This window comes from Perca fluviatilis, chromosome 4 (genome assembly GCF_010015445.1).
Source record: "Perca fluviatilis chromosome 4, GENO_Pfluv_1.0, whole genome shotgun sequence".
In the NCBI taxonomy this organism is placed as follows: Eukaryota; Metazoa; Chordata; class Actinopteri; order Perciformes; family Percidae; genus Perca; species Perca fluviatilis.
Window position 1 is genome coordinate 3018500 of NC_053115.1, and position 22500 is coordinate 3040999.

At 42.8% G+C, this 22500-nt stretch overlaps 1 protein-coding gene across 1 annotated transcript in view; it reads left to right on the forward strand.

Annotated features, from left to right (window-relative positions):
* mtss1 (MTSS I-BAR domain containing 1) overlaps nucleotides 1-22500 on the forward strand; it is a 109144-nt gene that overhangs the window by 54373 nt on the left and 32271 nt on the right. Inside the window, exons 4-6 of the mRNA XM_039798877.1 lie at nucleotides 14473-14557; nucleotides 15494-15585; nucleotides 15672-15746. Of these exons, the coding sequence (XP_039654811.1) occupies nucleotides 14473-14557; nucleotides 15494-15585; nucleotides 15672-15746 (252 nt within the window). The remainder of the gene's footprint in view (nucleotides 1-14472; nucleotides 14558-15493; nucleotides 15586-15671; nucleotides 15747-22500) is intronic.

The window sequence follows — 22500 nt, forward strand, 5'->3', positions numbered from 1 at the left end:
TTTTTGGCATTTCCCCTTTCCTTTATTGTGTTATATATCTTTTTTTGTGCATGTTATAGGTTTACAAAGTGAAAAAGCCCAAATTCCACCCCTCCAAAGGGACTTACCATCTCCAACAGAAAACACTGTTCAGAAACTGCTCCAAACAGCTCTATTGTAGTCCAGCCTTTACTTCAGAGACAAACATGGTCACTTTGTAACACACGTTATAATGCTCGCCTAGCTGCTAGCATGGCACGCCCTCATACTCTGCTTCTGACTGGCTAGTAGTCCTTACCTAGGTACTGTCAGGACACGCCCTCATACTCTGCTTCTGACTGGCTAGTAGTCCTTACCTAGCTACTGTCAGGGCCCCTCATACTCTGCTTCTGACTGGCTAGTAGTCCTTACCTAGCTACTGTCAGGGCCCTCATACTCTGCTTCTGACTGGCTAGTAGTCCTTACCTAGCTACTGTCAGGACACGCCCTCATACTCTGCTTCTGACTGGCTAGTAGTCCTTACCTAGGTACTGTCAGGACACGCCCTCATACTCTGCTTCTGACTGGCTAGTAGTCCTTACCTAGGTACTGAGCATGTGCGACTCCCAACAAAGATGGTACATCAGTGAGAGGTCTCACTCTGTAGCTAAAACAGAGAGCTCAACACACAGGGTGAAAAGAGGAAGCTGCAGCAATGTGCAGTACCACAAAAATATGGTGTTTTTTTGAAAATTAAACCACATAAACCTGTTCTGGTACAACCTCTAAATACAATTATGAACCTGAAGATGAGCAGAATATGATCACTTTAAAAGAAAACATATTAAATATGAAAAATGTTCCCTTCTTAAGATTTAACTTGCAGGTTCAATCAAGTTTGTCTACCTAACACATTCAGAGTGACACCAGAGTTTAGGAAGTCGATTTTGGAGGAAAAGAAAACACAGGAAACTAGTCAATTGAGAGGCATTAATACACACAAACGCACACGCAGACTTTTGTGAAAGGGCCACATTATGAGCTGTGAGGAGGAGAGTGAAGCTGGAAAATCTGGGTTTAGTAGGAGGGTGAACAGCTCTCTCTCTCTCTCTGGCGTTGTCTTTGGAAAATGGAGGGAAACGAAATGACTGGAGTAGCTTTTTATTTTCCACCCAGAGGAGTTTATGGTGGATTTATTTTGTTGAATCATTCACACTTCACACACAAGAATAAGTATGGAAACAACGTGGAACAAAGCCAATCAGAAACCACTTTCTGCTTTGTACTGTATTGCTAAATATGGCAAATTGAACATTAGCCTAGAAATCTAGACGCACCCTAGCGGCAGCAAATGTCAGTCTAGCTACTCTCCGTTGACTTTTGAGCTGGGAAAACCTAACTGTGGTCAGGCCAATCACATCGTATATAGAGTGGGTGGGCGGGGCTTATGGCTGCTGCTGCTGCTGATGGTGAACAGAGGTCTTCTGGAAGACTTGGAGTTCAGCTTTTCTTTGAGAAAAGAACAAAGAACGGCTCTGAAGTCCTTCTTAAAAAAGGAAGATGTGTTCGGAGTTTAAAGTTTAATCTATCAACTAGGGCTGTGCAATTAATTGAATTTCAATTTCAATAGTGTAACGATTATTTTGCTATGTTCTGTTTTGCAAGAACGCTTTTATTTTGTCACACGCACGCGCACATCTTCCCCTCCCGAAGCCAGTCAGGGAGGCCAGTCGTGGTCATATCATCCGCTTGAATTTAAAAACTCAGCGCGAGTAAAGATGGCAGCAGCGTTTGGTGAGCAAAAAAAGGCAAAACCAACTCAGTTGTCTGGGAACAGCTAACGTTAGCTAACCCTGCGGTCCCTCTGCCTGTAGTATAATGTCTATAGATGTTGTTTTCACTCACTGTTTACAACTGTTTCCAGCTTAGTGGGGGTGCATAGGCATACTGCTCAAAACCAACATGAATAAACATAGTAATGTTCCCTCAGCATTTAGTTTAGTTGTTAAACTGTATGTAAATGAGCAGGGATGTTAAATCACCTGTTTCACCTAACGTTACTCTAAGGTACCGTCTATGTGCTGGATTCTTCCTAAGGTTAGCTAGCAAATAAGCCCACTGACGGCGACATTATTGTTTATATATTGGCCCAATGTTTAGTAATGCCAGTAGTAGTGGTCATAGTGAGTGAACATGTGATGTGAGTGAACATTGTGTTATGTCTGTGGAGCTGGTCATTAGCTGTGTAACGTTATGTGTGATATCTGTAACAGTAGTAAACCAGATGTTATTCTGATCCAAAGACTCTTTCTGTGAGATAAAGGACACTAACAGATTATACCCTGGACACTATCCATTATATCCAAATGTTAACGAGTAATCGTGTTAAATAATCGTGATTTATTATTTTATTTCCATAATCGAGCAGCCCTACTATCAGCTAGCTCCGCTACCTTCTTCGTTGCTCTGGTTGCTTGTAGCGCCATCCTATCGCGTGCAGAGGGAATTTGAAAGAAGCCATTTATACCGCCCCTCGGATTGAGCCCTGCTTAGCACGCATATAACCATAACCATAGTAAATCAAAGGCAGTGTGCCAGCTACCTTGGTATGTTAAGCTAAAGGTCAATGGTTTGGGCTACTACTTAGCCTACTGCAGGGCTATTGAGGCCTAACCCACTGCACAGATCATCTCTAGAAAACAGCATTCAGCAGCACTGCATTTGAGCCCAAGGACTACATCCCATCCAAATTCCCATTAATTCCCATTAATGTTTCCAAATAAGAATGTTTCCAAAATTCCTCAGCTAAACTTTCCATTGAAAGTTTCTGGAAATTTTCAGCCCCTTTGCAACCCAACGCACAAAGCAGAATTACTGTTGATCAGCTGGGTAATTTCTGGCTCCATGATGGCTCCATGCGCCACTAAGCAACTCTCATAGGAATGAATGGGGGCTCTGCCCCGAACACCATATCCGGTTCTTATTATACATCCATGGTTGGACGTCACTAATCCCCTTGTGTCTAAACGGGAGCAAATCCCTGCAGGCAGGTTCCAAAATCTGGTGCAAAGTCTTCTGATAAGAGTGGTGGCTGTTATGACAGCAGATTACAGGTACCATGTGGGGTGTTTGACCACTAGCAGCTAGAGCTTCACCATTAAATGCAATTTTATTGAAAACCCACAATGTGGACAAAGTGCATTATCCAAATCGCAGAAGGCAGAATATTTGTGTCAAGATACCAATCTGAATTAAAGTGATGGTTGCTGCAACAGCAGAGAGCAGAAGCCAGCAGGCAAGTGTTATTTACATAAACTTCTGGAGTACTTACAAACTTTCCAATACATCGTTTTATGAGTGCATAACCTATTTGTACTAGTGTAGACGTTTGGTATCATTTCGGGCCTTATTAGTGGGGTAATGTTAAGAGACACTTCGGATCCATTAGCCTCTGCGCTAAGCTATTCAGCTGATAACGCTACGCTACGCTAACTCTCCCAATGTTTGACCCAGGTGGAAAAAAAGCTTCTGGGGGGGTGTTTGGCTCGAGGTCGTGGTGCAAAGGACCCTAGGGTGAAATTACTCCGAACCATCACTTTAAGTATTGCGGTGCTGCAGAGTCGTCCCAGCCTACAAAACACATTCTACAGACTTTAGATTAGATTTAGGGTACAGGTCCTCTCAGAAATCACACCGTGGTCACTTTAAATATACTAGTGCAGTGTCCGCTGAAAATGTTTGGAACGGGCCGATTGCTTGGCCTGTGGTAGTGCTGCTTGTAGAATTCTTCGAAACCAAATTGTACCCCAAAATGACTTACAGAAGGACCCCAAACCACTTAGTTTAGATATACATGACTATGCGACTAGACATGCTACAAGAGGTAACTTTACTTTACCAAAAGCAGAGGCTAAGGGGCCGTCTACACGGAAACGTTTTTTTGTGCAAACGCACATGTTTTGCATCGTTTGGGCCGACCGTCCAGACCAATCCTGCAAACGCACCGCCTGAAAACGCACTTTTTTGAAACCAGGTCTCAGGGTGAAAAAATCCGAAAACAGCTCTCGTTTGGCTTCGTATGGATGGTGAATACGGATCCGTATCGATGATGTCATCGCCACACCCCTCTTTTACACCCTCTCCCACGGCCGCTGACGCACACAACTGTCCAAAGAAGTGTCTTTGGGCAGAAGCTAAGCGAGCATGTCCCATCTCCATGGTTACACCAGCTCACTTCATCTAAATACTGAGTCTCTGCTCCCTGACCCTTCCCTCTGGATTCTACACAAGATATATTGCTAACGTTATGTAGCCAACGTTAAACATCGCTAAAGTAGCTGACCGCTCCAGCAGCGAAGTAACGTAGCTGCTATGGCTATCCGTTTATAAAAGTGGAAGTAGACAACTTATCAACTAGCTAGCTAATCTGTCTGCTTATCAACTCCCTGAACGGATTATAGTAACTTTTACCACGGCTTATCGTAGAAAGGCTACTGCAAGAAAAATGTATAGATTATTAAAAAGACATCATTCATGCATGTAAAATAAATTGATGTCTTTTTCTTGTTTGACTGCCGATGTAAGAGCTAGCGAACGTTAGCGCGCTAACGTTAGCTCGCTGCTAGCGCGCTGCAATCATGCAAAATAAAAAGCAATCCAACAGCACATTATACAACGTAAACAAAGACACGTTTTCTTGCGGCGGCCTTTTATAAAACGAGTAGTGGTGAAAGTCATTATAGTCCACGGATGTATTAAGAGAAAATGATAATCTAGCTAGTCATGTTATGATGGGACCATGGATGGGACGTGGAAGTGACTATGCTCTTCTTCTCCGTTTTTTTGGTGAATTTCTGTAGCAGAAACAGCGCCGCCTATAGGCCTGGACTATGAAGTAGCGTATTGAGTCATTTACAAGTGGATTCGTTTGGACGCAACTATTCTTGAAACGAATCCAGGGAAGACGGGTAAAAAAAAAAGATCGTTTTGGTACGTGTGGACGGGGCCTAATATTGTTAAGCGTATGGTCATGTATAGAGCAATGCAAGAAAGGAATGTGTTACCTGAACAAATAACACAGGAAAGCAGTAAAAGGAGATTTAAAAGTTTTAGTTAAAACCTATTTATTGTTTAAAGAAGTTGAGTAGAAAAAGAAACATTGGTTGAGGTTTAACAAAATATATGTATGTTTGTGAAATTGTGAGATGTGTCCAGAGAGGATGAAAGCCATGTTATAGTACGATAGTATGTGGATGTACCTGTTTATAGTAAAAAAAGAAAAGAAAAAGTTGTTCAACCTAAAAGTAAGGAATGTTCGATAACTGCACTGGTGGAGCTATGTGTCTGTCTAGTCTTATGTGTGTATTTTGTCAAGAAATTATAGTGTATGTTTAGTTTTATTTGTAATTTGTTTATGATATGTGTATGTATTATTGCATTGTCACAGTTACAAGTGAGTTGTAAGGACCTCAGGAAGAATAGCACCTGCAATGCAGGAGCTAATGAGGATCCTAAATAAACAGACAGACAAACTTCATATGCACCTCTGCTGTATAGCCTACTACTGACTTACAGCGTAGGCTACGTCTACATCAGAGGAAGACATTGTACTACTGCATCTACTGCAGTTTTTTTGTGATTGTTGCGGGGCAAAAATCCTTAATTATGCGGCACGTTTTCTTAAAAAATGCGATGGAATATATACATGATATTTATGCAATTTTATGCGATGAAATTGCAGGAACTTGCAAAAACTGCAGTTTGATGAAGAAGTGAAAGAAAAGAAAAGTGATTTCCCCCCACCAGCACCCTGCTTTTCGATGATGTTCACGTCGCGTGATTACGTCACTTCATAACGTTCCCATGGCAACAGGGGAAAACGGCTGCTCTCGTGTGAAGTAAACGCAACTTTTTTCAACTTTCTGCTAAGATATTAGGGGTGGGGGGAAAAATCGATACAGCATAGTATCGCAATATTTTCCGTGGCAATACTGTATCGATACACAGACGCCAAGTATCGATCTATCATTATATATATGTGTTGGTCAGTCTGTCTGCTTGACAATCTGATTTTGCAGCAATAAAAGTGAAGTGAGATGAACAAACGGAGAAATTTATCTTTTTAGATAAAACAGATGTTGACTAAATTTCCTTTTGGGGACATAATTTGAAATTGGGAAAAATTTGAAGTAATTGCAATATATCGCAGAATATTGCAATATCTTTAAAATCGCAATAATATCGTATCGTGACCTAAGTATCGTGATGATATCGTATCGTGAGGCCTCTGCTGATTCCCACCCCTATAAGATATATTATGCGGGGATTATGAAATCATGCAAGCACCGCATATTTTGCGCGGAAATCGGCAATTTATGCGGCGAAAGTGCGGCATATTTGAAAATACAGAGAACGAGGCAGGTGTGTGTGTGTGTGTGTGTGTGTGGGTGTGTGTGGGTGTGTGTGTGTGTGGGTGTGTTCTTGTTTCACTATATTCGTGGCGTCCAACAACCGGGAGTCCAGTATACTTGTGGGGTCCCGACAGCTTTGTGGGGCCAAAATACTGGACCCCACAACTTTAAAGGGCCGATTGAGGGTTAAGACTTGGTTTTAGGATTAGGGATAGATTGGGTTATGGTTATGGTGGGGGGGTTGGGTGAATTTAGTTGGATGGTTAAGGTGGGGTGTCTTTGTGTTGTTTGTTTTTGTTTGGTGGTGGTTTGTGGTTGGTTAGGTGGGGTAGGGTTGTTATTTAGTTGTAGGTTAGGGTGGTAGTTGTGGTTGGTTGTTTGTTGTGTGGGTTGTGGGGTGGTAGACATTTGTTTGTGTTGGTGGGGTGGTTTTGTTTTGTTGTGGTGAGGTAAGGGTTAAGGTTAAGCATTAGTTGTGATGGTTAAGGTAGGGTAACGGGCTAGGGAAGCATTATGTCAAATGACGGGTCCCCACAAAGATAGTGCCACAAACCTGTGTGTGTGTGTGTGTGTGTGTGTGTGTGTGTGTGTTTTTTTGTGTTGTGTGTGTGTGTGTGTGTGTGTGTGTGTGTGTGTGTGTGTGTGTGTGTGTGTGTGTGTGTGAGAGACGTTGTCTCATGTAACGTGGAAAGGAAATGTGACCCAGTGTCCTGGGTGAAAGTCCTGTGTTGTTTGACCCGTCCTCCCTCCCCTGACCAAGCTCCCTAGGCAGATTTTCGGCCTTTTCATACTACTACTTTGCGTTGATAAACGCGCTAAAAAGCCAGTACGCGTCTTGATAACACGCCAATAATGGCGTACGAGTTGGCGTGTCGTACATGAGCCACTTCACGAGATCAGTCTGACCTGTGGGTGTCATGTTCAGGCGTCCACATACTTTTGACCGTGAAGTGTACTTACAGGAGACTCTGCGCACACGCTCGGAGCTCGCTTAATCAAATGTCACACGTCTCTTTCGTTCCGTACCGATGAACTCAAACGCGTAACTGATCCAGCGTCTTCCGAGCCGCGAATAAACGGCGAGTTAAAACCAGAACGAAACGGAAAGGGAACATCACAAACGAACTGACTCGCACACCGAGTCTGTCTGATCTCGTCACGTTGCATTTTTTTCCCCTTCAGTCGATTCTGAGATCCATTAGACATGTCTGAACACAAAAGCAACACACGCCTACACAGTTTAGCACCTGGCTACCACACACACACACACACACACACACACACACACACACACACACACACACACACACACACACACACACACACACACACACGGGCTCTGTCACACGTGTTGTAATTATGTGTTGCTAAAGGAATATTTACGATGATAAACCGGGCTGGGCAGTATACTGTGATACTACAGATTTTGAAATGGCATTGCGTGTGAATGAAGCTGCAGTTTCAGTGCAGCTTCAAAGTAGACTTGTAGTTTTCTTTGTATCCTAGTTGTAGTTTTATTGATGGTGAAAGTTTTAGTGACAGTTACACCGCGCGGGGAATGTGTTGACACCACCGAAAGTTATTTGTAAAAGAAAACGAAAGCCGATAAGTAAAATGATTGCCCTCGCTGACAGCATTTACATGCACATAATATTTAGGTTTTTATCCTTATTCAGAAAAAGACAATTTTCCAACTCTGCTGTTTCCATGACTAATTAAAATTAATATTTCACTACTATTCCTGTTTACAGCCCGACATTATTCAAATGTACACACACACACACACACACACACACACACACACACACACACACACACACACACACAGCTCTTTCGCCTTTTGTCAAGAATGAGTCATTAATACATTTATTTAACATCATTTATTCGTGACTATCGGAGGCTGTAGGCCACTTGGAAGTTGGAACAAAGAAATAAAAGAAGTCCTCCAGAGGCCAGCCTCGGTTTCACCTCCTCAGCATCCATTTTCACGCATCACCTGACCGCTCATTTACCGCGCAACCCGGAGCGCAAGCCCGAGCCGACCGAACCCATCGGGTCCTGTCGGGTCCGGGCAAAGATCCAATCACAGCCTCCTTTCGTTCCTTCGACCACCTTCTTCAAAAACGTCAGCGTTGCAATGTTTGTGCATATTATTCAGAATCCTGTTGATAATACATGTTACCTAGACCTGCAGGTAATACATGTTACCTAGACCTGCAGGTAATGCATGTTACCTAGACCTGCAGGTAATGCATGTTACCTAGACCTGCAGGTAATACATGTTACCTAGACCTGTAGGTAATGCATGTTACCTAGACCTGTAGGTAATACATGTTACCTAGACCTGTAGGTAATACATGTTACCTAGACCTGTAGGTAATGCATGTTACCTAGACCTGTAGGTAATGCATGTTACCTAGGCCTGTAGGTAATGTATGTTACCTAGGCCTGCAGGTAATACATGTTACCTAGACCTGCAGGTAATGCATGTTACCTAGACCTGCAGGTAATACATGTTACCTAGACCTGCAGGTAATACATGTTACCTAGACCTGCAGGTAACGCATGTTACCTAGACCTGCAGGTAATACATGTTACCTAGACCTGCAGGTAATGCATGTTACCTAGACCTGCAGGTGATACATGTTACCTAGACCTGCAGGTAATACATGTTACCTAGACCTGCAGGTAATGCATGTTACCTAGACCTGCAGGTAGTGCATGTTACCTAGACCTGCAGGTAATACATGTTACCTAGACCTGCAGGTAGTGCATGTACTAGACCTGCAGGTAATACATATTACTAGACCTGCAGGTAATACATGTTACCTAGACCTGCAGGTAATGCATGTTACCTAGACCTGCAGGTAATGCATGTTACCTAGACCGCAGGTAAATTACGTAATTTGTAGGTAATACATGTTACCTAGACCTGCAGGTAATGCATGTTACCTAGGCCTGCAGGTAATACATGTTACCTAGACCTGCAGGTAATGCATGTTACCTAGACCTGCAGGTAATGCATGTTACCTAGACCTGCAGGTAATGCATGTTACCTAGACCTGTAGGTAATACATGTTACCTAGACCTGTAGGTAATGCATGTTACCTAGACCTGTAGGTAATGCATGTTACCTAGACCTGTAGGTAATGCATGTTACCTAGACCTGCAGGTAATGCATGTTACCTAGGCCTGTAGGTAATGCATGTTACCTAGACCTGTAGGTAATGCATGTTACCTAGACCTGTAGGTAATGCATGTTACCTAGACCTGCAGGTAATGCATGTTACCTAGACCTGCAGGTAATACATGTTACCTAGGCCTGCAGGTAATACATGTTACCTAGACCTGCAGGTAATGCATGTTACCTAGACCTGCAGGTACATGTTACCTAGACCTGCAAGGTAGTACATGTTACCTAGACCTGCAGGTAATACATGTTACCTAGACCTGCAGGTAATGCATGTTACCTAGACCTGCAGGTAATGCATGTTACCTAGACCTGCAGGTAATACATGTTACCTAGGCCTGCAGGTAATACATGTTACCTAGACCTGCAGGTAATGCATGTTACCTAGACCTGCAGGTAATACATGTTACCTAGACCTGCAGGTAATACATGTTACCTAGACCTGCAGGTAATGCATGTTACCTAGGCCTGCAGGTAATGCATGTTACCTAGACCTGCAGGTAATACATGTTACCTAGACCTGCAGGTAATGCATGTTACCTAGACCTGCAGGTAATACATGTTAAATTCAGAATAATATTTGGAATCATTTTACCAACATTTCATTCGTGCTCTCTCTCTGTTTGGCCTGAACCTGAAATAATGTCATCTTTTATTTTAATTAAATAAAAAGCAAAACATTGTGGACTAGCTTTTAAACCAGACAGGATTGAACACACACACACACACACACACACACACACACACACACACACACACACACTCACACACTCTCACACACTCAGAGCATTGCATGACAGACTTTTGAAACCTCTCCCAACGCTGCGGTTTTAGATTTTAATGTTCACTGAGCTCCGAGCTGCAACAGGGAGGGAAAGGCAAATAAAGCAAACGCACCTCGCCACACCCTTCACGTTTAACCCACGGCTCATACCTGAGTTTATGTGTGTGTGTACTAGCACTCTGCCACGTTTTGTGTATGTGAGGCCGATAATATGTTTTAGTTTTGAGTAGAACGGAGGAGGAGGAGGAGGAGGAGGAGGAGGAGGAGAGGGACAGATGGAGAGAGAGGCAGAAGGACAGATAAAGGGCAGTGAGGGACAGATGAATAAGAAACAGAGGAAGGAGAGAGGGAAGAATGGATGTATAGAGGTGGATGGAGGCTAGATTACATACAGGAGAGGGAGGGATGGAAGGAGGGAGTGCGTTAAAGGTGCCATGGCATGAAAACTTGACTTTATGAGTTTTTTTTGTTTTTTTTTACATTAATATGAGTTTCCTCCAGCCTGCCTATGGTCCCCCAGTGGCTAGAAATGGTGATAGGTGTAAACCGAGCCCTGGGTATCCTGCTCTGCCTTTGAGAAAATGAAAGCTCAGATGAGCCAATCAGGAATCTTCTCCTTATGAGGTCATAAGGGGAAAGGTTACCTCCCCTTATGGCTCTAGTGGCTGTAATTCTGCACCAAGGCTGAATTTCGGGAAAGAAACTTCAGATACAGTATTAGGGGACCACTAAGGCCTATATAAAAGAGACTTCAGATACAGTATTAGGGGACCACTAAGGCCTATATAAAAGAGACTTCAGATACAGTATTAGGGGACCACTAAGGTCTATATAAAGAGACTTCAGATACAGTATTAGGGGACCACTAAGGTCTATATAAAAGAGACTTCAGATACAGTATTAGGGCACCATTAAGGCCTATATAAAAGAGACTTCAGATACAGTATTAGGGGACCACTAAGGCCTATATAAAAGAGACTTCAGATACAGTATTAGGGGACCACTAAAGTCTATATAAAAGAGACTTCAGATACAGTATTAGGGGACCACTAAGGTCTACATAAAAGAGACTTCAGATACAGTATTAGGGACCACACCCTATAAAAGAAAATAATTACGGACACACTAAGGCCCATATAAATAAAAGGTACAGTTACAGTAAAAGAAAGGCATAATATAATAGAGAGATTTCAGATAATATTAGGGGACCACGCTATATAAAAGAGACTTCAGGTACAGTATTAGGGGACCACTAAGGCCTATATAAAAGAGAGACTTTAGATACGCATTAGGGGACCACTAAGGTCTATATAAAAGAGACTTCAGGTACAGTATTAGGGGACCACTAAGGCCTATATAAAAGAGACTTCAGATACAGTATTAGGGGACCACTAAGGTCTATATAAAAGAGAACTTCAGGATACATGTAGTAGGACCACTAAGGTCTATATAAAAGAGACTTCAGATACAGTATTAGGGGACCACTAAGGTCTATATAAAAGAGACTTCAGATACAGTATTAGGGGGACCACTAAGGTCTATATAAAAGAGACTTCAGATACAGTATTAGGGGACCACTAAGGCCTATATAAAAGAGACTTCAGATACAGTATTAGGGGACCACTAAGGTCTATATAAAAGCATCCAAAGAGCACCATGTCATGGGACCTTTAAACGAGTCTCACATGTGTACAGTCCAGGTTTTTACTCTGGCCTTACTTCCTGTTAGTGCTGGAGCTGTTTGAATGAACACACCCACACTGCTGATGTGTTCACTGATTGTTTTTTTTTATGTAACTCTGTGTTGTAGCTGTGCTTCCTTCCTCCAGCGCAGCTCTCAGATTTAGATATTCAAATGACATGCAGCGCGTCGCCGGGAACCCGCACAGTTCAGACTCTCCGTGTAGATGTGCTGCGTCACGTTGTTCCATCACAGAGTCGAGGGATTATAAAACAAACGTTCATGCATTGCACGTTTGACTGATGAACAGTGTGACCGACAGTATCCGGTCCCGGGCTCCGGCTAACGATTGTTTTCAGTTATTTTCTAGATTAATTGTTTAGTCCCATGAAAAAAATAATCATCACAATTTACCCCCAAATAATCATTTAATAATGACATAAAACAGAGACAAGCAGCACATCTTTACAGGTCTGTGGTATGTCCGTACTATAATTGGAGTGATGATTTGTATGATGTTATTGATGCTGTTGTATGTGCTGGGTTGATGATGTGATGTTGATATTATTGATATTGTGTGGTGTGATATTGTGTGTTGTGGTGTTGTGTGTTGATGATGATGTGTTGTGATGATTGATGGCGTGCCTAACTGTCTCGTTGATGATATGTGATGATGATGATATTATTGATATTGATGATGGTATTATTAGTGTATTCTGCGTAATGTTATTATTGTTGTGTGTGTGTGATGTGATGATTGTTATTATTGATGTCTGCGTGTCGCGTTATGATGATGATGTTATGTGGTATTGATGATGCGTGGTTACTACCTATCTCACGATGATGATATTATTATTATTATTGATGTCTTGATTATGATAGATGTGGCGTTTATTATCTTGTCGTGTGATATTGTTATTATTGATGATGTGATATCCTTCTCTGATGATGGTGTATGTATTATTGATTCGGATATTGTGATGATGCGTGCTTAGTGATGATGATGATGATGTGATAGTGTCTGCGATTTTATTATATGATAGCGTTTTCGATGATTATTGTGATGCTACTCGTGATATTGTGATGATAGCTCTTATATTTGGAGTTAAACGGCCTGTCTCGTGTATTGATATTGTTGGGTGGTATTATTGGCGTTACTTCCTCGTGTGATATTGTTGATATTGATTTCAATAGATGATATTGATGTGATGCTGCGTCTGTGTGTGTGATGATGTATTGATAGGTTATTATGTATTGGTATGTGATATTGTATGTTGATGTGATGGTGCCTGTCTGCGTGTCTGTGTGTGATGTGATATGTGTATTGCGTGCTGTGGTATTATTGTGATTTGTGTATTATGTATGGGTGTGTTATTGGTATTATTGTAGTGCCTGTCTCTGCGTGCGTGTGTGTGGTGTGTTCGTGTTGTTATTTTGTGTGTGTGTGTGTTTTGTGTGTGTTGTGTGTGTGTGTGTGTGTGTGTGTCTCTGCGTGTCTGTGTGTGTGTGTGTGTGTCTCTGCGTGTCTGTGTGTGTGTGTGTGTGTGTGTGTGTGTGTGTGTGTGTGTGTGTGTGTGTGTGTGTGTGTGTGTTGTGTGTTATTGTGTGTCTCTGCGTGTCTGTGTGTGTGTGTGTGTGTGTGTGTGTGTGTGTTGCGTGCTGTCTCGCGTGTCTGTGTGTGTGTGTGTGTTTGTGTGTGTGTGTGTGTGTGTGTGTGTGTGTGTGTGTGTGTGTGTGTGTGTGTGTGTGTGTGTGTGTGTGTGTGTGTGTGTGTGTGTGTGTGTGTGTGTGATTCAGCTCTTTTCCTTCTCTCCCTGTCTGTGTAAACATTTATGTTTACGTCCAAATGTTGCACAAATCTGAATTAATGTTCAAATACTTAAATATTAAATACAAATCGGCTTCATGTGAATCTTGTGTTACATCGATTAATGTTCAATAGCACATCCATAATTTAGGAAGCAAAAGGTTCCTGTTATCCTGTAAAACATTTTATTTCTGGCTGCTTCTAACCTGGGCTGGACGATAAACAAAATTTTTCGAATTACTGCCTCAGTGACTATCCGACAGACCTGTTACAATTTTAAATGCATGTCTTGAAAGTGACAATACTGTAGCTGCAACAACCAATGACCAGCCAGAAGCCCAGTGTCTTTAACTAGTCGTACTGTGATTACACAGTAAGTTATTAAATTACATATAATACACATTAAATTAAAAAGTATTGTAATATGTATTGCTATCGAGGTAAATCCGATTTATTGGGAATATTATCCAGCCCTGCCTCTGACCTATTATGACATTTATGTTATATTAATTCATTCGTGAGTGCACTGCTGGAAATAAAACAAGCGCTAAATGCTACAACATGTCCTGCTATGTCTTCATTTGTGTGTATGTTGTACATTTTTAGCTATATTTTGAAACGCTATTTGTTTGTTTTTTTCAGGTGCCACCAAGGAGATTGGCTCAGCGCTAACCAGGATGTGTATGAGACACCGCAGCATCGAGTCCAAGCTCAAACTGTTCACCACGTAAGGCGCTCGACACACACACGCACACACACACACACACACACACACACACACACACACACACACACGTGCACGCACACTGGGTATGGAGAAGGTGAAACAGGGGAAGCTGTGAATGATGTGATGACACATTTGGGAACTAGATTATAATTACTGTCAACTGACATATTCCACACACTGTGTGTGTGTGTGTGTGTGTGTGTGTGTGCGCAGATGTATCGTGTGTGTGATACAACATTCCATTTCTGTGTCATTACTGTCTGCTGTCATTAGAGAAGCTGTCAGTCAGATGAGACACACACACACACAAACACACACACACACACACACACACACACACACACACACACACACACACACACACACACACACACACACACACACACACACACAGTATAGCTCTCCGGTTAAATAATGTTCATCCATTCGAGAATAAGAAAGGTTTTTTTGTTACCACTTGGTCTTAATTCTCACAGTTTTTTATCATTATTTAACTCAACAGCCATCACACAGCTTAACATGTATGCGCCTATAGTTACTATTTTTGTAATAAAAATGTCAAACGACAATATGAAAACATTCAGTTATTGCAGGTTTAAGTCTACGAGGCCACATTGTTTTCAAGAAGTCCCCAGTTTAATCCAACTATCTAAACTGCTAATTTGCTGAGCTCCTGTACTCCCTGCTTTAACTTTGATGTCCTGTAAACTTGTACTGTAGTTGGAATTGGAAATTGATTTATTTGAAACAGGGACAGAGCACAAATAAACATTAAACTTGTTAAACAAGAGAATATGTCTTGGGCCAGGTTATAGCAACAATTGCTAATTTCCACATGTAGTCCCTGGGCAGGTATGACAAATTTATGTACACACACCTATAGTGCAAATGCGAGCCGATCTCAAACGATTGAGACTTTAAATCTTTTTCTTTCAGAGCTCTCTCAGAAGGTCTTGTCACTCCGCTGGAGTTGAAGATGGAGGAGTGGAAAAAAGTGGCCAGTCAGCTGGACAAAGACCATGCTAAAGGTATGCCAATATGCTAACACACAGACCTGCACAGACATGCACTGACACAAACTCTCTCTCACTGCCGGCTTGTTCTTGCTGTTCAGAGTACAAGAAGGCCAGAGCTGACATCAAGAAGAAATCGTCAGACACTATCAAACTGCAGAAGAAGGTGAAGAAAGGTAAGAATGCTTGTTTACTTCAGGAAAAGAAGAAGAAGCCACCTGCTTAATACAGTACTATCTTCCACAGGGTGAGGTAATCCTCCTCAGTAAAGAGTCTGTTTGATCCTCCCCTCATTGTGCTGAGATAAGTGTTTTCAGATCTCTGCTCTGCCTCCTGTCAGTCACCTGACACCCTGAGGGAAGAAATAATCCATCAGGAACATGTTTCTTTGCTGAAATAACTGCCACACAGTCCCGTTTTATGTAGTCTAGAGCCGGGAAAGTAGGTCATTTCTTTCTGCTGGTTTTTACACATTTTGTTCAGCTCATTAGACATCAAAACCTAAACATGACGTGGATGTTGTTCATTTTTACTTGAGACTTGTTGGTTGTTGTGCGCGATATATCGGCCGCCGATGTGGTCATTTTTTTTTAACGCATCGGTATCGGTTCGATGTCAAATTATATATATAATTATATAAATATTAATTGTTCTGATGACAGTCATAGTTTGCACACAGGTAAAAAGTGCCCAATATCAGTCATTTCGGAAAATAAATCACAAAAGTAAAAAAAATAAAATGCGTTTTGGAAAATAGTTCTTTATTTGATTATCATAAAAATTTGTTCTCTATGCAGAGATATCGACATCGGTTATTTTCGGTATCGGCCATGACAGCAATATTAATATTGGTTATCTGTATCGGCCACAATTTTCACATCGGTGCATCACTACTTGTTGGACTTGACTTGGGACTTGTGTGTCTTGACCTTTGGACTTCATAGAAAACACTTGATACTAGTATCAAATGTTTTGAGGGAAATATCTGAGCTCTAGAGTTTAGATATTTCCCTCCACTATCCTCTGGTTGGGCCCTTGATCAGGCATTTGTGTTTTTTTTAATCATTACTTTATTAGCCTAATTGGGTGGGGAGAAAGCTATGCCATATTCATGTGCAGTGTCTCCCCCAAACACCCCCACCACACCCCCCCCCCCGCGCCGGCGGGGGGGCCCCCCCCCCCCCCCCCCCCGCCGCGCCGCCGCCCCCCCCCCCCCCCCCCCCCGCCCCGCGCCGCACCACCCCCCCCCCCCCCTCTCGTGCCGCACCGCGCCGCACCCCCCCCCCCTGGTCTGTTTATCACCCTCCACCACCCCCCCCCCCTCTTCGCCGCTAAACTGTATCATCACACACACCTTTTCTTTCTTCCACACCCGGGCCTGCTGGGCTGTATGGTGCAGCATCACACCGGGCCTGCTGGGCTGTATGGTGGAGCATCACACCCTTCTTGGGGTAGGAAAACAACACCTTACAAAAAAAAAAAAAAAAAAAAACAAAAAAAACACACGGGCCTGCTGGGCTGTATGGTGGAGCATCACACCGGGCCTGCTGGGCTGTATGGTGCAGCATCACACCGGGCCTGCTGGGCTGTATGGTGGAGCACCACACGAGCCTGCTGGGCTGTATGGTGGAGCATCACACCGGGCCTGCTGGGCTGTATGGTGGAGCATCACACCGGCCTGCTGGGCTGTATGGTGCAGCATACACACCGGGCCTGCTGGGCTGTGTGGTGCACACACCAACCGGGCCTGCTGGGCTGTATGGTGGAGCATCACACCGGGCCTGCTGGGCTGTATGGTGGAGCATCACACCGGGCCTGCTGGGCTGTATGGTGCAGCATCACACCGGGCCTGCTGGGCTGTATGGTGCAGCATCACACCGGGCCTGCTGGGCTGTATGGTGCAGCATCACACCGGGCCTGCTGGGCTGTATGGTGCAGCATCACACCAGGCCTGCTGGGCTGTATGGTGGAGCATCACACCCGGCCTGCTGGGCTGTATGGTGCAGCATCACACCGGGCCTGCTGGGCTGTATGGTGGGGCATCAAACACCGGGCCTGCTGGGCTGTATGGTGCAGCATACACACGGGCCTGCTGGGCTGTATGGTGCAGCATCACACCGGGCCTGCTGGGCTGTATGGTGCAGCATCACACCGGGCCTGCTGGGCTGTATGGTGCAGCATCACACCGGGCCTGCTGGGCTCTATGGTGCAGCATCACACCAGGCCTGCTGGGCTGTATGGTGCAGCATCACACCAGGCCTGCTGGGCTGTATGGTGCAGCATCACACCGGGCCTGCTGGGCTGTATGGTGCAGCATCACACCGGGCCTGCTGGGCTCTATGGTGCAGCATCACACCGGGCCTGCTGGGCTGTATGGTGCAGCATCACACCGGGCCTGCTGGGCTGTATGGTGGAGCATCACACCGGGCCTGCTGGGCTGTATGGTGCAGCATCACACCGGGCCTGCTGGGCTGTATGGTGGAGCATCACACCGGGCCTGCTGGGCTGTATGGTGCAGCATCACACCGGGCCTGCTGGGCTCTATGGTGCAGCATCACACCGGGCCTGCTGGGCTGTATGGTGGAGCATGACAGCCAGTTCTGCTGGGCTTGGGCAGCATCACAAGGCCGCCTGGCCTGCTGGCTCACACGCCTGCCTTTGTATGGTGTCACATCACACCGGGGTCGCTGGGCTGTATGGTGGAGCATCACACCAGGCCTGCTGGGCTGTATGGTGCAGCATCACACCGGGCCTGCTGGGCTGTATGGTGCAGCATCACACCGGGCCTGCTGGGCTGTAGGGTGCAGCATCACACCGGGCCTGCTGGGCTGTATGAAAAACACAATGAACACAATGTTGTCAGTGTGTTAATGTTGGCGCTGAAACAGAGCTGAACATTCCCACCAGTGTAATTAGTTATGTTATTAATCTGTTAACAATATTTTCAGGCTTCAACCAGGGCTGCTCAATCATAAAGACAGGATCACAGAGAGAGAGAGAGAGAGAGAGATTTGTTAGGCAATGAAGAAAGAGTAGGAGAGGAGGACAGCATCCAACAGCGCGTCCTCCTCAGTTTTTGATACTTGATTGTTACAAAAATAAGTATTTCACTCCCCCACGCGCCACAAATTGGTTTCTAATCGGTGGGAAACACTGCTGAGGACAGTCATTGTTGAAGCGTTGTACTGTAGGTGGACTTCTTTCCCATTCCTGCTTGATGTACGACTTCAGCTGCTCCACAGTCCGGGGGCTCCGTTATCGAATTTTGGCGCTTCATATAATACACCACACATTTTCAGTGGGAGACAGGTCTTATAAATCCTTCCTGAGTTCAGCCCTGGGGCTGATTCATAGACTGTATAAGTGAAACCAAAACATCTGGATGGCCCCTTTGTGGCTGGCTGCAGTACAGGTCATACACCCCACCCTCCTCCATGTTAGCGCACGGGAGCCAAACTTAAAAAAAGTCAAAGTACACACACATACATTTATTCCCAAAGAGTGTTAATCACATTTGAAGTAGTTGTGATTTGGAAAATAGTTCTTTATTTGATTATCATAAAAATGTGTTTTCTATACCGAGATATCGGCATCGGTAAATATCTGTATCGGCCATGACAGCAATATTAATATCGGTTATCGGTATCGGCCACAATTTTCACATCGGTGCATCGCTATTCTTATTGTAGAATGTCGACTGACATTTACAGGAATACATAGTCATGGAAATTTGCCGAAAAGTCATGGAAAGGTCATGAAAAATTCATGGGAAAAGTCGTGGGAAAAGTCAAGGAAAGGTCATGGAAAAGTCATGGAAAAGTCATGGGAAAAGCCATGGAAAAAGTCATGAAACAGTCATGGAAAATTCATGGAAAAGTCATGGGAAGAGTCATGAAAAAGTCATGGGAAAAGTCATGAAACAGTCATGGAAAAGTCATGGAAAAGTCATGGGAAAAGTCATGGAAAAGTCATGGAAAAGTCATGGAAAAGTCATGAAACAGCCATGAAAAAGTCATGAAAAAGTCATGAAAAAGTCATGGAAAAGTCATGAAACAGTCATGAAACAGTCATGAAAAAGCCATGGGAAAGTCATGGAAAAGTCATGAAAAAGTCATAGGAAAGTCATGGAAAAAGTCATGGAAAAGTCATGAAAAAGCCATGGGAAGAGTCATGAAAAAGTGATGGAAAAAAGTCATGAAACCTTCATGGGAAAAGTCATGAAAAAGACATGGGAAGAGTCATGGGAAAAGTCATGGGAAAAAGTCATGGAAAAGTCATGGAAAAGTCATAGGAAAGTCATGGAAAAAGTCATGGAAAAGTCATGGAAAAGTCATGAAAAAGCCATGGGAAGAGTCATGAAAAAGTGATGGAAAAAAGTCATGAAACCTTCATGGGAAAAGTCATGAAAAAGACATGGGAAGAGTCATGGGAAAAAGTCATGGGAAAAAGTCATGGAAAAAGTCATGGAAAAGTCATGGAAAAGTCATAGGAAAGTCATGGAAAAGTCATGAAAAAGTCATAGGAAAGTCATGGAAAAAGTCATGGAAAAGTCATATAAAAGTCATGGAAAAGTCATGAAAAAGCCATGGGAAGAGTCATGGGAAGAGTCATGAAAAAGTCATGGAAAAAAGTCATGAAACCTTCATGGGAAAAGTCATGAAAAAGACATGGGAAGAGTCATGGAAAAAGTCATGGAAAAAGTCATGGAAAAAGTCATGAAAACAGTCATGAAACAGTCATGGGAAAGTCATGGAAAAGTCATAGGAAAGTCATAGGAAAGTCATGAAAAAGTCATGAAAAAGTCATAGGAAAGTCATGGAAAAAGTCATGGAAAAGTCATATAAAAGGCATATAAAAGTCATGGAAAAGTCATATAAAAGGCATATAAAAGTCATGGAAAAGTCATATAAAAGGCATATAAAAGTCATGGAAAAGTCATGGAAAAGCCATGGGAAGAGTCATGAAAAAGTCATGGAAAAAGTCATGAAACCTTCATGGGAAAGGTCATGAAAAAGACATGGGAAAAGTCATGGAAAAAAGTCATGAAACCTTCATGGGAAAAGTCATGAAAAAGACATGGGAAAAGTCATGGAAAAAGTCATGGAAAAAGTCATGAAAACAGTCATGAAACAGTCATGGGAAAGTCATGGAAAAGTCCGGAAAAGTCATAGGAAAGTCATAGAGCCGGAAAGTCTGTGAAAAGTCGCGAAAAGTCATAGGAAAGTCATGGAAAAAGTCATGGAAAAGTCATATAAAAGGCATATAAAAGTCATGGAAAAGTCATATAAAAGGCATATAAAAGTCATGGAAAAGTCATGGAAAAGTCATGAAAAAGCCATGGGAAGAGTCATGAAAAAGTCATGGAAAAAAGTCATGAAACCTTCATGGGAAAAGTCATGAAAAAGACATGGGAAAAGTCATGGAAAAAAGTCATGAAACCTTCATGGGAAAAGTCATGAAAAAGACATGGAAAAAGTCATGGAAAAAGTCATGGAAAAAGTCATGGAAAAAGTCATGAAACAGTCATGAAACAGTCATGAAACAGTCATGAAACAGTCATGGAAAAGTCATAGGAAAGTCATAGGAAAGTCATGGAAAAGTCATGAAAAAGTCATAGGAAAAGTCATGGAAAAGTCATGGAAAAGTCATAGGAAAGTCATGGAAAAAGTCATGGAAAAAAGTCATGAAACCTTCATGGGAAAAGTCATGAAAAAGACATGGGAAGAGTCATGGGAAAAGTCATGGAAAAAGTCATGGGAAAAAGTCATGGAAAAAGTCATGGAAAAGTCATGGAAAAGTCATAGGAAAGTCATGGAAAAGTCATGAAAAAGTCATAGGAAAGTCATGGAAAAAGTCAGAAAAAGTCATGGAAAAGTCATATAAAAGTCATATAAAAGTCATGGAAAAGTCATGAAAAAGCCATGGGAAGAGTCATGAAAAAGTCATGGAAAAAAGTCATGAAACCTTCATGGGAAAAGTCATGAAAAAGACATGGGAAAAGTCATGGAAAAGTCATGGAAAAAAGTCATGAAACCTTCATGGGAAAAGTCATGAAAAAGACATGGGAAAAGTCATGGGAAAAGTCATGGAAAAAGTCATGGAAAAAGTCATGAAAACAGTCATGAAACAGTCATGGGAAAGTCATGGAAAAGTCATGGAAAAGTCATAGGAAAGTCATAGGAAAGTCATGGAAAAGTCATGAAAAAGTCATGAAAAAGTCATAGGAAAGTCATGGAAAAAGTCATGGAAAAGTCATATAAAAGGCATATAAAAGTCATGGAAAAGTCATATAAAAGGCATATAAAAGTCATGGAAAAGTCATGGAAAAGCCATGGGAAGAGTCATGAAAAAGTCATGGAAAAAAGTCATGAAACCTTCATGGGAAAAGTCATGAAAAAGACATGGGAAAAGTCATGGAAAAGTCATGGAAAAAAGTCATGAAACCTTCATGGGAAAAGTCATGAAAAAGACATGGGAAGAGTCATGGAAAAAGTCATGGAAAAAGTCATGAAAACAGTCATGAAAACAGTCATGAAACAGTCATGGGAAAGTCATGGGAAAGTCATGGAAAAGTCATAGGAAAGTCATAGGAAAGTCATGGAAAAGTCATGGAAAAGTCATGGGAAAGTCATGGGAAAGTCATGAAAAAGCCATGGGAAGAGTCATGAAAAAGTCATGGAAAAGTCATGGGAAAGTCATGGGAAAGTCATGAAAAGCCATGGGAAGAGTCATGAAAAAGTGATGGAAAAGTCATGGGAAAGTCATGGGAAAGTCATAGGAAAGTCATGGAAAAGTCATGAAAAAGTCATGGGAAAGTCATGGGAAAGTCATGGGAAAGTCATGAAAAAGACATGGGAAGAGTCATGAAAAAGTGATGGAAAAAAGTCATGAAACCTTCATGGGAAAAGTCATGAAAAAGACATGGGAAAA